Below are 16,458 nucleotides of genomic sequence, written 5' to 3'. Positions count from 1 at the left end.
TCAATTATGTTTACCAACATCTATCACATTTCTCTGAGATTAATGTTTTTTTTATTATTTAATAGTAGTTCTTCCTTACTGTTTTTCAATTATTTAATAGTTGTTTTCATGCAGAAATGCAACAAAATATGTCTTTCTGTATTGGTAAAAACAAAACAAAATCTATAAAAAGTGGTTTTAGGAGTTTGATTACTATTGTGATTTGTGAGAAACATATATGGATGATATATTAGATTGAGGAAACTGAAGAGGAAAAGGATATCATATAGGATCCACACTCAGAATTCCTAGCTCTTTTTTGCTTTGCAGCATCTGCAAAATAGAAAGGAAAAAAGCAGCTTCTTAACCTCATAAAAAGAGAGAAACAAAATATAATTTTTTGGCCCTATTATTGGTTCTTATTGTCAAATTCCATCTCTAAGGGTATTGTTTTGAGTTGACACACGATCAGTTGGAAAGAAAAAACCAAAACAGATGATACTTACACTACTTTGGTGTATTAAAATTGTCTTTATTCTTTGATTTATTTGTGATTTGAAAAACTGAAACAATCGTTATTTTTTCTTAATTTCTCTTGTTACAATCTTCTATTCTTCAATCAAAATACAGGTTCTAATGGTATTATGTCTAACTTGTGAACAATTACATTAGAAAGGATATATGATACTTGTATTCATATTGTTATGATGAATATTAGCTTGTTTTTTGTGATCTAAAATCGTAAGAGTTTAAGAATTCAAGAGTTTTACAACTTTAATTGAAATGAGGTCCAATAGGCGCTGGAGATAAGTGCTCATAATCCATAAGCACGGTTGACGCTAATAATGTAGGCAACTCACTTTATAGAGTAAAGTGAGAGTATTATGGATTATTGATTAACAAATTAAATGTGAATATTGTGTATATCATAATAAATTTCGAGTTTGTTGAAATAATAACATGATTTTTTTTCACTTTGCACTTTATTCATTTGAAATGAACCAGATTAGGTTGATACAATTTAAGAGAATGATTGCATGAATCAAAGAGCACATGTAACGACATTAATCAATGGTGTGTGAATCCGAGGGTGTCTATGGGCGATATAGTGACCTGAGGAGAGGCTCTTGGATCTTTGGTGTTGGTGAAGTATAATTCTGAGGTAAGTTAATTGCATTGTTGAGTCGTCTTGGTTGTATCTCAATATCCCTGTCATGTTGGATGCGTTAGAAGAAATTGAGCTCTATCATTTTTTTCGTTTGTCCGTTAGTTGTTTGTGGTAGGGACCGAGATCCCAAGAGGGCTATCTCTTATCTCAAAGGATTAGTCGGCGCGTGTCTTCTATTTTTCAGCTAGGGAGTTCTGCATTTCATGCGCGTATTGTCTTGTGGTTTCATTTTCTCTGGTGTATGGCTTGGTTGTTAAGGTGTTGGTTTGGGCTCTGATTGCTTTTTCTTTCATTCCGTTGGTAGTATATCAGATTCATAATTAGAGGATTGTTGCTCATCTTGTATCTGTGTGTCAGGGGTGTGGTTTTTTGGTGATTGGGATTTGGTTCCCTATTGTACATTAGTCTTGTATTTCTTCTAATGCATTTCATTTTTGCATTTCCAAAAAATAAAACAAAAACGAAGAAGATGGTTTAATGTACCCCTACAATTGGTAACATACCCTTAATAAAACCCCTTAAGAATGTTGTAAAATGTCTTGACTCAGAAAACCATAAGAGTATAACTGTTATGGTTTTAAGGATGTTATGGTATTAAGGATGAAATATATTTAAAATATAAAAAGACAAGAGATATTTTAACTGTTGATGACACTAAATCCATATAGATATAACTATATTCAAGTTTCTGATTTACTTCGGATATGCAACGTTGACAATACCAAAATCATAGATTGGATCTACACTCAATCAAAAACTAATGTTTTAACCTGAATCAAATAAACACCGCATTAATACGGAAAATAAAAAACACACTGCACAAAAACGGGAAATCAAAACAAACAAAATAAAACAAACGAAAGAAGACGGAAAATATGTAGAAATCACTTATTTAACTAAAAGAAAGAAAAAATTATTTGGAGGGGTGATTTTGAATCAAAACTAACCATAAATCACCTTCTTTGATAGATCAAGTAGAAGAAAAATGGTGACGGTTAAGGTTTAAAAAAGAGAAAAAGAGAGACGCACTAACTAACATGTAGGGCTGGAAATGAGTCGAGTCGAGCCGAACTTGTCTGAGCTCGACTCGACTCGATAAGAATTGGTTCAGCTCGAAACTCGGTTCGAGTTCGACACGAACTTATTTTTCAGCTCGAGTTCGGCTCGTTTAAAGTTCATGAACGGTTCGGTTCGGTTCATTAGGTTCATATCGTTTGTTCAAATCACATAACTCAAAAGTCAAAATTTATAATATTGTTTAAAAAAAAGAGAAGAATATCATCAAATCATTCCCAGGAAAGAAACCTGGTATAAAATAGTTAATGACTTTTGTGAAATAAAAAATGAAGCACAACATTAACAATTAAGTTTGTAGTAGTCAAGCCAAATATGTTTTTTCTTCTTCTTAGCAACTAGACTAGATAATTACTTTGCAACCGGCAAAAATATCACTTGGAGTAAGAGAATAAACAATGAAACGACTCGGTAGGATAAGACACAACATAGTGCCAATAAGAAGAAGACTGAAGTAACGTACACAAAAAATTGGATTAGAAACAAATATACCAATAGGTTTTTCCTTTTTGATGGAGATTTGCTTATCTTGCTACTTACTACTTGCTAAATTCTTGTCAGTTACTATGGGTGCGTTTGGCCCTACTTTTTTTAGGTCTAAAAGTCACTTTTAGAATAAAGTTGAAAATTAAAACTTTGAAGTTGAAGTTAAAGTTGTTTGGTATTTGTTGTTTTTTTCAACTTAATTAGTACTTTTAAGTTCAAATCTGTTTGGCAAAATATTTTTAAAAGAGCTTTGAGATTTTATTACAAATTATCATAAATAAAATAAAAGACATTTTTTTTATAAAAAAATAAATTTTGTAAAGACCTGATTTTTTTTAGACCAAATGAAAATTTATAAATTATTATATAAAACACTATCATAAATTAAATTGAAAGAGTTTTAGAAATAATCCAATATTAGAAACATAACACATCATAAACTTGAACGATTTTTGTTTTCCAACAGCTTAGTGGCTATTTGATTTCTAGCTCTATCCATGTAGCTCCCATCTTGTACTCTTAAATTCTCTGAACTCGAATCTTCATTAATGTTTCTTTCTTCTTCTCGTTCGAGCATATATCCAGTGATTTGGTCCCATTTGTTGAATTCCTCATCTTGAACGCCACATATTCGAATGAAGTTATGAAGTGCTGTTGTTGCAACTATGATCTTTTCTTGTTTGATTAGTGGAAATGGTCTCATATCACATAAAATATGCCACCTTTTCTTCCAAACACCAATTGTTCTTTCAATGACATTTCTAAGTGACGAATGTGCATGATTGAATACTTCACGAATGCCTTGTGCTTGACTGCCATCTCTAAAATCAGGAATGTGATATCTTTCACCTTTGTATGGTGATAGATATCCTTTCATGTTTGGATATCCTGCATCAACCAAGTAATACTTTCCTAGAAATATTTTAAAAAAAAAAATCATTGTTAGTTTATGCATAAAAGTTATTGTTAGAACTATATAAATCACAAATTTTATTTATATATATAAAAAAAAGATTAATCGTACCTTCAGGAGGATGAGGGAACACATTTTTCATTTCTTCAAGGACTGACGTAAGAATACGTGTGTCATGCGCAGTACCAGGCCAGCCAACAACAACAAAAGTGATTAACATGTCTAAGTTACAGATTAACATGACATTTTGCGTTGGATATCCTTTTCTGCCAATATAACGAATTTGATCTTTAGTAGGAACAATGGCAGGAATATGCGTTCCATCTATAGCACCGATGCATCCTTCAAAATAAGGCCAATACCTTCTATCATCCTTGATTTTGGACGGAATTTCTGTGAAGTTAAAATCAGGCGGCCTCACTATTTCTTTTGCTAGTAAACATAAACTTTCTAAAACTTCACTATACTTCCTACTTACGGTCTCTCCTGATTTCCCAAATTTATTTTGAATATTTCTATTAGTCTCGCTATGCGCACAACTCCAAAGAAACATAACAAGTGCTTCCAAGGATGTCATTTCATTTGATGGGTGCAACCATCCCTTACTCACTAATAACTTTTCAAGTTTTAATACAGCATAAGTTTCCATTCTAAACATATTATAACTTTCACCCGGAGTGTTAAGAGTATCTCGAACCCAAGTCCATCCATGAGAATAAAGAAATCTATTACCTTGCTTCGATAAGTACTTCATGTGATAGTCATAAGCAATCATCGCTGCCCCATAACATATTTTATAAAACATGCATTTTCTTTTTTTAACTTTTCTTGAATGCTCATTGATCTGATTAGAAGACATCTGTAAACAATGACATTACCAAATGAAAATAAATATAAAATAAAGTTGCTCAAATATTGCATAAATATCAATACAAAATTCTCAACCAAAAGCAAAATACCAAATGCCAAATAACAAAAGTACTAAAGATAAAGCATAAAGCAAAATCTAAACATAAAGTATGAATGCAAATATAACTAGAAAAATGAGATCAATGGTTTCAAAATGAGATCAATGATCGATGGTTTCAAAATATAACTAGCGTAAAGCAATACCTATTCAAAATGATGCAACAAATATATGTTTTCACAGATCAATACCTAATATATTTGATGCAACATTTTTTAGTCTCAGATCATCATATATATGTCATTCAAAATGTTGCATCACTTGTGAGAGCAATGATGAAACGTTTCTTATAGGCCGGGATTTTTGTTTTTTTGGCTTTTAACAAGATTAATTTATCACTAAAGAACAAAAAGGACCTAATTTGAATCTGATCATGACAGGACAAAGCAACTAAAGTATAAAAACAATACATATATCATATAAAAGACACAAGGAAAGGAAAGCAACAAAAGGATTGGCGCTATTTTACCAGAAAAATAATTAAAAAAAGGAACATGGTGGCCTGTGCGGGAATCGAAGCTGGAGAAGCAAATTACACCTCCGAAAAGTTGTTTCAAAGCTCACTTTCATAACTTATTTTCAAAGTGACTTCTATTGGATTTCCTTCATGGTAAAAAAGTCACTTATTTTATTAAGAGCTTAATTAAAATTGTGTTTGGCCCCACTTCTCCTTAGAAGTAGAAGAGAAGTGGAAAATAAGTAGGGCCAAACATGCTCTATGTACAACAAAGGAGCGCAGAAGTTTTGTGTGGACAATTGAAAATGAAAATGAACCGAAAAGTAATCTTAATGTAAATTGGAAATGAAATTGGAAATTGCAAAAGCAGTTGATACATATAGTAAATTTAAAGTTCCTCCTACTTCCTAAGCTTTTTAACAAAACGAACCGAAAAATTTAAGCCTTAAAGTCTTTTTTTAAATTTAATTAATTTCATCAATATAAAAAGTTTCTAAAACTAAGTACAAAATTATTTAAATATATGAAATCAATTATATATATAATCGAGCTAACTCATGAACCAAACGAGTCGAACCATCTATAACTCAAGGTCAGCCCATTTATTTAACAAACTTAATTTTCGGCTCAAGTTCAGCTCATTAGGTTCATGAACCAAGTTCAACGGATTAATTGTCGAATCGAATTTCGAACTATACTCGAGTTGGTTCGGTTCATTGCCAGCCCTACTAACATGTTATTTTGTAAATTTATGGTACTTATTTTTCAAAAATATGTACCTCTTTATAATTATTTTAATATTTTATCTCTTTTCCCTTAAAAAAATATATTTGATCTCTTACTATACTTGCATTTTTTTTTCAAAAGACTCGTATTTTATTGTTAGGATCATGCTACACTTGTTAAGAAATCAAATAAGTGAAGTTTTATATTTGAAAAAATATTTTTTTAAAAAATGTTAAAAATTAACTACATAACTTCTAAAACCTCCAGCTCAAATTATATATTACTTTGATAATTTTACACAAATTAACACATGTAATTAATGTTATATGGAGAAGAGAAATTATGAATAACTTTACAAAAATGTTTTTCATTAATGGTATGAGAAAAATAAATTAAAAGAACTTTAAAAAATAGAGAAATAAATAACAAAGGGCATAATAGAAAAAGAAACATTAATTTTTCTTTGATATTTTAAATTGACATATAATTTGTTACAAATATATATATATATATTGTTAGAATGACATAATTTGAGACAGATGGAATATTAATTTAAGGGTTATGCTTTTTTTTTGGTCGAATTTAAGGGTTATGCTAACAAAAGACACTTGTTAAGGATTTAAAAAAAGAGATAATTTATAAATTTTACTTAAAAAAAAAAAGTTCATTTTTAAATTTTCAACGTGTTGAATACACAATTTTCGAAGTTTTTTTTATAAACTTTTTAAGTTTTAAACACACACTTGTTTCCTTCAAACAAAAACATAAACTTATTAACATTTCCCTTAATTTAATCACTAGCATTTTCGTTTAGTTTATTGTGTATCCTTAAGATGAAAATTAGTCAAACCTATGTCAAAAAAAAGTAAATATTTTGTTTGTTCATAAAATATACTTGCGGGAAAAACAACTTCATTCTGATTATGACTTTTTTTGTATAAATGACTTTATCCTAATTAAGACTTTTCAGTGGTCTACAGTATCTCCACAAATTTAAGTTCTCTAATTTGACTAATGATTATGAAATTAATTTTTTGTCATCTGTCTACAAATGGAAATCATGCACTTCAAAAAAATTGAAAAAAAAAATAAAAAATACGAAGCTGATACTCAGTAATTGGAGGAGTCACTTCCTTCCCCCACTAGCCACTAACATGAAAAAGCTTCAAAAGCAAACATGAATTAGCGTCATTGATTACAAATTTGGTCCCCTAAACAAATCAGATTTATTTGATTTTTGTGATTGAAGTAATGTGCAAAACCAGAACACTCATATAAGACAAACATCAAAACTCAAGACCATTCTGTGTCTTGTTCTATAATTCTATTAATTAATTAATTAGTGATTAGATAATCAACACTTTTATAGTTAAGTAAAAGCTGTATAACCCAAAATAATGCTCCTAAAAAAATCCAAAATAATGACCCACAGATCTAGCGATGCCACCATTTTCTGCATTGTTGAGTCTTTGAATTACTCCTACACGTTGACCCCATAAATTTTTGGTGCATTAAGCTCGTTTCTTGTGCGTGCTATTCGAATTATTTCCTCCGTTTTAAAATGAGAGTCGTTTAAAATTTCTACGCACATATTAAGAAATGTAATAATTTTGTTTAAAGACATTGTATTTTTACTAAAATAACCTTATTACCTATTGATGCATTTCACATCATTATAATGTACATCGTAATAATTAGGGGTTCCGATGAAAAAAGTTAATTAATACTACACTGAAAATCAAAACGACATTCATTTTAAAACAATTTATTTTTTGCTAAAACAACATTCGTTTTAAAACGGATGGAGTAATATGTTTCTTATAACTAGGAGGGGGAATAGAATAGGTCGAACTAAACTTTACAATGTCAAAGTCTGACACGATAAAAAAATTAAAATATAAGTATGACATGTAGTTTGTCATAGAATTATTTTTAAACTTGAATATCGTCTTTCTAAAAGGTTGATATGACCATGAAGTTACTTAAATGTCTATTATATATGAATATATTTAAATAAATAATCTCACGCATGTTAAAAGGTCATGATAACGTGTGTCAATATGACAATATAAGATAAGAAAATAAAAAAAAAATTGAAATCTATCAATTTTTGTATTAAAAAGGTAAACTTTTAAGATATAATGTGTACAAGCTTATGTGACTATACATGATGAAAATTGGATTGAATCAACAATTAAGCTTCGAAGCATTTATACTAAATATATGAGAGTCTAAGCCAAGCTTATGCGATTATAACAAACTTTCCTAAGATCAAGGGAAACAATTATGACCGTTTTACAACTATTTTTGAGCTTGCTGTAAGCTTGTGACTCAAGTCACTTATTGTCTATCGTGTTTTTCCTCCATTTCTGATAATCTTTTGTGCATTTGTTTTGCTATCATTCAACAAAAGTATTTTAATTCAAATCTATAGCAATTAAAGATTTTTAAAAATTTGAATACTCTAACCTTAATATCAATAGATTTGAAACAACGGAATTACCATACAAAATCTCGCGTCCAACTCCCAATGGTCATAAATCGTGAAAATAACAAAGCTAAAATTTGTAGAGTTTGGTCAAACGCATGGCAACAACGGGTATCCCACCGTGTAAACAAACACGTGCTAAATGTTTGGTATTGCTTTATTTGTACCCCATTAAGCAATTATTAAATAAGTACTTGGTATGTAGTTTATTTTTATAAATGAAGAGATGTTGGTACTTGATATACAGTTAAAACTCTATAAATTAATAATGTCAGGACCGAAGAAATTTATTAATTTAGAGAGTTATTAATTTATAGATAAATTAATAATTATTAATTTAAAGAGTTTCTAAGTAATTATATTGTACATACCAAATAAAAAGGCCAATTAGTCTATGCCTCTTAGAATTACGTTGCAGCGAACCTTGAGTCTCAACGTAAATCAATAATGACTTTTGAAGTACAGTAAATTTAAACAAGAGGAACAAATGTGTTCAATGTATTCTTAAGCAAGTTTGGCATATTTCAATAGAGTGTAATATATTTTTTTCAGTTGCTATGAATTATTAATTTATGATTTTATTGGGACCGAAAATTATAAAGGGATCTCCCGAAAAATTATTATCTTATTATTTTATCGAGTTTTTCAATTTTTTACATTGTCCCAAGTCGGGACCGGACAAATTTATGTTTTTAGAGAGTTTATTAATTTACCGAGTATTAATTTAAAGCATTTCTACTGTATGTAGTTTATTTTTATAAATGAAGAGATGGTGGCCGTAAAAAAACCAGTTAATCAAAGATATAGTGAGCACAACTCCCAAACCAAACTCTAGACAATTTAGTGATTTACACAAACACTAGAGTTCCTGATTATTTCTACCACTACCATGATTTTACACACATCATATATGAGTGAAAATGTAACTTATGTATGACCGTAAAACTAGAGTTCCTGATTATTTCTACCACTACCATGATTTTACACACATCATATATGAGTGAAAATGTAACTTATGTATGACCGTAAAAAAAAGGATAGAATTGATGGTTAATTATTAGGTCATTACTTTTTTCATTCGATAAGGTTCTTGGATGCCCTATTTAGATCCTAAAATTCAAAATATCTCATTATATTTTTGAAGGTTTTATGGGGTTTCTATTAATCTGAACTACATGGGACGCATAAGAAATTCAGAGGGTGTGAAAAAAGAAACGTCTAATTAATATAGTAAAAAAAGCCAAGTACCCACCCCCCACTTGTGTGATAAGTGAAGAGAGGACGCCGAACCATGCAAGCAACAACACAGCACAAAACAACACAATTGGTCAGACTGCAACACTGCAATATTGAGTAGTACAACACACCAAACCAAACCTGCCAATACTGCCTTTTACCTTGCCCTACCTCTAGTAAAAATACCCCACATACCCTCTTTTGGTCCACACCCTTTCTTTAACCATGGTTACTATTACCATCACTTTTCCACTTTCTTACTATGCTCACATTTCCTTACCATAGTTTATTCAGCAGTCAAAGAGCATGTAGTAAGGTTTTTGTCCTCTCACACACCTCCCTAGTTTGTACAATACTCTACTCTCTTATTGTACCTTAGCTACTTTTTATTTTATTATTTTACCCCTTTTTCATGCAATGGTAGAAAGGAAACAACATGTACATTGGAATGGCATTGGACGGAATGAATGGACAAAAAGAGAAAGTAAAATATGACTTAAATGACTTTTTCAGCATTTTTTTAAGAATTTTTATTTCATTTTGAGAGCAAAACGATGACCTTTAATCAATTACTCTCTCATTTTCACAAAAAATTGTACCTATTTGATCAAGTATATATTAATTTATTTACCATTATTATAAATAAAAACATGTAGTTATTAAATTGAGAATGATATATGTAATATATATTACATTGTACAATTGAAAAAAATAAAATAAAACTAACACTTTCAAAATTATTTATGCAACATCGACACTTTAAATTAAAAATGTATCAATATCTAACATGAATACAACACCAATAAATATAACAACATTTAATCAAATTTTTATTTGAATAAATTGTTAACTGTGGCGCAAATGTTTGAGTTGGGGTGGGGAGGGGAGGCTTGGAAGTGGAGACGAAAATTATGGGCATGGGAGGAGGAGATGGTAGTGGAGTGTAGGTCTCTATTGTTGTCTGTTATGTTGCAGGTTGATATTCGGACGTGGATCCCGGATCCTTCAGCAGGGTATATTGTTAGAGGGGCTTATCACATGCTCTCACACGGGGCGCCCCACACCATTGGAGATTCGATTCATGCAGACCTCTTATGGCGGAAGGAAGTCCCGCTTAAGGTTATGATTTTTGCTTGGCGTCTTTTTTGAGATAGATTACCAACTAAGACGAATCTGTTTCGAAGAAGTATCATTCAGGATGAAGATCAGTTGTGTATTGGCGGTTGTGGGTTTCATGAATCATATGTTCACTTGTTCTTGTCTTGTGATTTTTTTTGGGTCAGATTTGGCAACAAGTTCGGAATTAGTTAGGTATCTCTTCTGCGGACCCTTCAACTGTTGTAGCTCATTTTCTATAGTTTCGCACCTCTGCTGGGCATGTAAAATCACAGTGCTATCTCATGACTGTCATCTGGTATTCGACTTCTTGGGTTCTTTGGAAGGAAAGAAATGATAGGATTTTCAGAGGAAAAGCAAAAACTATTTATCAACTTCTGGAAAGTATCAAGCTTCTTTCTTTTTGGTGGTTGAAGGCCAAGTTAGCTTTGTTTTCTTTTAAGTTTCATGAATGGTGCCAACATCCTTTTTTATGTTTGAGTGATGGCTGACTGTGATTATTATTGATAAACCTGTGATGTAACTTCTAAACTATTATCTCTGGCACACATTGTGTTGGGGAAATAGTGTTTCGGGTTAATATATGATTTATTTTGATCTTTTAAAAAAAATTATTTGAATAAGATATCATTTATACGTAATTGCAAAGATTAATTCTTGAAACCCAAGACATCTAGTTAAGTCGAAAAAATTCATTTATCATCTCATTATAATACTTTTGAATAATCAATTTATTTTCTTAAACTATTAGTATCTTTATATGTAAGAACATATTGCTTAATGTACAATTATCAAGAAGAATTTGTCTAACATGTACACTATCGTTCATGTTAAAAAAATTAAAAATAACAGTTTTTTATTTAAAAACAATAATTATTTTATATTTAATTTGTTAAAAAATGTATATTCAGTTTTCAAAATTATCTTTCAATGATTAAAAGAAAACTAGTTGAATTTTTAATTCTCATTATTTATTATGTACATTTTTGTAAAAAAAACTAATTAATATTTCTTAAAATTTTAAAAGGACACTGTAAAATGAACAATTTTTAAAGAGAGGAGTATCATTTGACAGAGAAATTTGAACTGAACTCGACCATTAAAGTTTGATGGTGTAACTTTTACACGTATTATGTTATCAATTTATCCCGTGTCTTATACGAGTGCTTCACAATGGTGCTTGCTTTTAGACCCGTGTTTGCAAAATCTTGGTTCTGGTCAAAGATATTGGTCTACCTTTTAAATATTGTTAACTATTTTTTACAAAAAAAAAAAAATAATAATAAATAATATATGCACTTATATATATTATGTCAAGTGATTCTTAAGAGAGAGAAAGTGAAAGAGAGAGAGAGAGAGAGAGAGAAAAAAAAGTGATTATTTTGATTCATATGTTTTCTTCTCACCTCTTTTATCATATGATATTATGGTATATATTTGATATTGATGGGTTTGTGTAAGGTTTTTTTCTAGATTTTTTGAATAGATAGAGATTGAAAGTTGTTATTTGTAATAGAGTAAGAAGGTTTTATTATCATATCATATCATATATGGGTAAGAAACCACAAAAAACAAAGGAAATTTGGGCAGCAATAGCTGAAGCATCATCAACAATAGATGAAAATCAAGAACAACCTCAACCTACCAGAAAAAGAGGTAGACCTCGTAAGATTGTTGTGAAGATGGAAAGTTCAGAAGAAAAAGCAGCTTCACAACAACAAGAAGAAGAAGGTTCTATGAAGAAAGAAGAAGGAACAAAAACATCATCAGAAGTAGAAGCATGCATGGTTAGAAAAGAAGAGGGAGGTGAAGAGATTCAACTTGTTCCAAAAGGTGTGTCTGTGTCTTGTAGAAGCAGCAGAGCTAGGCGTAAAAGCAAACCCATAAAGAGTAGTACTCAATAATATTTTTATTTTTATTTTTTATATTTTATGATTAATTAATGATTACTGCTTTCATTAAGAAATTATTAGCTTCTTGATTTGTCTAAACTGATATTATGTCAAAGAAAAGAAACTATTTTATCTTGAAGTTTTTTTTTTTTTTTGGTGCTTAATTGGTTTATTATCTAATCCTTATTGCACAAAACCCATGTATTGTGTTGTGATTCTATATGAGTTCATTTCATTTTGTTTGTTTCTTTACTTGAACTAGAATATTATCGATTGCTTGAAACTATTAGGGCTGAATTTATACTAAGTATAATAAGTTGTTTGCAGTACTAGTGATTGAAACATGCTTGTGGTTAGGTTTATTTTCTTACTTTTCCCTTATTTATATAATTATATTATATGAGTTGAATATCAAAATGTACATATTTATTTTCATCACTCTTTTACTTTATATTTTCTATAAGTTACACGTACTTTGAAAATACACAACCAAAGAACAATGAATTTGACATCAAATTTATGGTGTAAAAATATCATTACTCTAACTATATATACAACCGTCTGTTTGATATTTGCATATAGTTGGATTACAACAACTTCATGTTGGATCTTTTGATGGATATGAAATGTTGGATCGTCTAATTATTATTGATTATTATTATTAGCTGTAGTTTGCATCAAGTTTGTTGATTTGATTTGTATGGAAAGGTAAAGAATAATATTAATATTACATAGGTAAGACTCACGTGTGTGGGTGCAGTGAATCTGAAAGGAGTATGGGGTTTGAGTTTTCTCGGTTCTCACTTCACAGACAAAGTGAGTGTGAGTGGGTACCATTGCAATTTACCAATACCATTTGCAGGAGTTCATCACGTGAGAGTCAAGTTCCAATCAACAGTATGCACCTTCGAGTGTTTTTGATTAAGTGCATGTTTGGTTATGAGGTGACAAATGAATTCATTCTATAAAATTGATTATGAATAAAAATGAGTTGAATGTGTTTATGTAAAAGTGGTTTTCACAATAAATTTAAAGATTAAACTCAATTGTAGAAGTTAAAGGCTACAAATTGTAGATTCAAATAAAATCAATATCCCTATAAACAAAATCGATTCTCCTCTAAATCATTCAAATGTGAGTGTATGTTTGGTTTTGCGGTGACAAAAAGTGATTGAGTGAATTGATTTTGAATAAAAGTGATATTAATGTATAGAGATTTATGTTTGGATGTATTTATGTAAAAGTGTTTTTTTTTTGTCAAGTAGCCTGATTTTGAATAAAAGTGATATTAATGTATAGAGATTTATGTTTGGATGTATTTATGTATAGAGATTTATGTTTGGATGTATTTATGTAAAAGTTTTTTTTTTTTGTCAAGTAGCCTAGTGGCTAGAATTCACCTTTTTCAAGGTGAATAAGTGGAGTGTCCGGGGTTCGAACCCCAGCCTCTGCATGCATGTCCCTGCCAACTGAGCTATGCTCACGGGGGACTTTAAAAGTGCTTTTAACATTAAGTTTAAGGCTAAATGATTTGTATAAGGCAAAAATTACTAATTTTAATTTTGAAAAGAGTCAATTCTACAAGTAAAATCAATTCTACATCTAAAATTACTTTTGACCCTTCAAAATTGAAATCAAACATATGCTTTGACAAGAATTGACTTCATGTAGAATTGTTTTTTTAATCTCCAAAATTGATTTCTAAAAAAAATGTGAAAACATAATTTTATAGAGTTAGAATTGCTCCTGTCACCTGAAAAAATTGACAAGAATTGACATCAAGTAATTGCTTTTAGTCCCAAAATTAATTTCCCACGAAAATGGCAAACATAATTTTATAGAGTTAGAACCACTTTGTCATTTAAAAATGTATATAAAACAATAGATTTGAGATCGTAAATCAATTATTGAATTCAAAACTAGAAATTTGACTTCCAAATTAGATGAAATTTTAGAGAGAAAATCAATTACATCTTATAATAAATATTAAAAAAATTCATCCTACTTTTGTTTTTTTGAAGGGACATTTCTACTATTGTTACACACCTAATCATGTCGAAATAAGTTCTATACTTTCGGCATCAAGTTTATATCATCCAAAAATTGAAACCAAACATTTCTAAGATCTAGCCGATTTGAGTCAAAGAGAAAACATGAAAGGATAGAACTTAATTTGATTATTTTGTAACTTACATTGACACCCAATGCTTGTGAAAGTGAAAACAGTGACATCCATAGAGAAAACATTTTATAATGCTTGTCCAGAGCATTATAGAAATGATATTTGTACAATCATTTTCTGATAATTTTTAGAAAATTTTCTCTTTAATATTCACATAATGTTCTTACTCTCTTTATTTTTCTCTCTATTTTTTTTACCAATAAGAATAAAAAAAAGAAGTTTTTCACAAAAGTTGTCATCAAATAGTTGTACAAATATTATCACTCTTTCATTAAGGATTTAGTGGTGTTTTATACATGGCGTTGCAAGCTTGTGTAACTTAAAAATGGTGATCCTTGAGACTTGAATACTGGGGGGCAAGTATATACCGTACTATATTTCCTTCCTTCATTGATCTGTCGTCTTCTATATTGTTCTCTTTTTTTTCTCGTTCATAATAATGACAAATGAATCAAATACAAAAATCTCAATTCCCAAATCAAAAGCAGGAAATCTGTACCATCGTCTCAGAATCTTTGTCGACTTTCTTTGGGTAGTACGATTACGTAGTTACAAAATAAGTACTTTTTACTTCGTAGATGCAATTTATCAAAATTTGAAGGTGATACTAAAATAATCCAAGTAAAAACTATAGTGTTTTTATTAGTGTAAAAATAAATCAGGCCAAATAGTGTCGGTTAACCAAGTAACCTTGACCCTCGAATATGAATTGAGTCAGTTCTCTAACAGGACGATACTATCACGGTCCAAAGTTGTCATCAGTTAAAAACATGTCCTTACTCCTTAGTTAAGTACATCCATGGAAAATGTGTGTAATTGATAGGGACTACTAAGAAAAAATGCAATTGTTAGTGGTGCCACTGCGTGAAAGCGTGTTTAAGGAAAAAGGGAAATATGGCTTGTAAGTCTAACATTTGCACGCAGGACAATTATTAATAAATCTTGCAACTTGCAAGATCAGAAACCAAATTTTAAAAATTAAATTACGCATATAACTTAGTGATACATTGTTAGATTATGACTCACAATTCCACGAGTTCAATGCACATGAACAGAGTGGGTTATGCAGTATGGAAAATATCACATTAGGTACTAGTACTATTTTGACTTCAATAATATAATTAGGGTGCAATTTAATAAAGAAAACACGCTACCACTTTGATCCATAAAAGGGATTTTATAATTGTAATAACCAAATTACAAACGATAACAATTTAATCACTTATACATAAAAAGTGATATTAATTTAATCAGATAAATAATTGGCATCCTTTCAGTCACACAATAAGACAAGAAAAATAACAATTCAGTCTTTCAAAAATAAGAAAGAAATGACATCAATTTAATTTAATATTTCAAATTTTCAATCTCATGGATTTTGTATAAAGTTATGTTTGGATATCACATATGATTGAGGGATTAAATTGCTGTCAATTTGATGCAAACTTAACCTTTCAAGGACTAAAATATATTACTCTTAACAAACAAAATTTTGAAACTGTGAAGACTTGGCTATTAGCCAATCAAAGTCAATAGCTACCAAGGTTTTAAAACCTTAATATATAACTAATGAACCCCAAGAAGAAAAAAAGGAACGAGTGCAATATTGTTCAAAGATTTATACATTTTATTTGTTTGCTTTGCATTATGATTACCACTTTATCTACCTCTCTTCAAACCAAAATACTACTATGCTAGCAACAAACACAGCAGAGCAAATACTACGCAATGCTATTTATTGCAAGGAAAACTCAAGATATTCTTCAAATCTCAA

The 16,458-nt window shown here is 30.0% G+C and overlaps 1 protein-coding gene across 1 annotated transcript; it reads left to right on the top strand.

The window, feature by feature from the left end:
* Positions 1 to 12,017: 12,017 nt before the first annotated feature.
* LOC146951879 (uncharacterized) lies at positions 12,018 to 12,641 on the top strand. The gene has a single exon (XM_085756081.1). The coding sequence runs from the start codon at positions 12,161 to 12,163 to the stop codon at positions 12,512 to 12,514; it is 354 nt and encodes a 117-aa protein (XP_085612207.1). The 5' UTR covers positions 12,018 to 12,160; the 3' UTR covers positions 12,515 to 12,641.
* The last annotated feature ends 3,817 nt before the right edge of the window (positions 12,642 to 16,458 follow it).

Source organism: Medicago sativa, chromosome 1, assembly GCF_051527215.1.
Source record: "Medicago sativa cultivar Bolivia chromosome 1, Bolivia_mono, whole genome shotgun sequence".
NCBI classification, from domain to species: Eukaryota; Viridiplantae; Streptophyta; class Magnoliopsida; order Fabales; family Fabaceae; genus Medicago; species Medicago sativa.
This window is presented reverse-complemented; position numbering and strand designations above follow the sequence as displayed.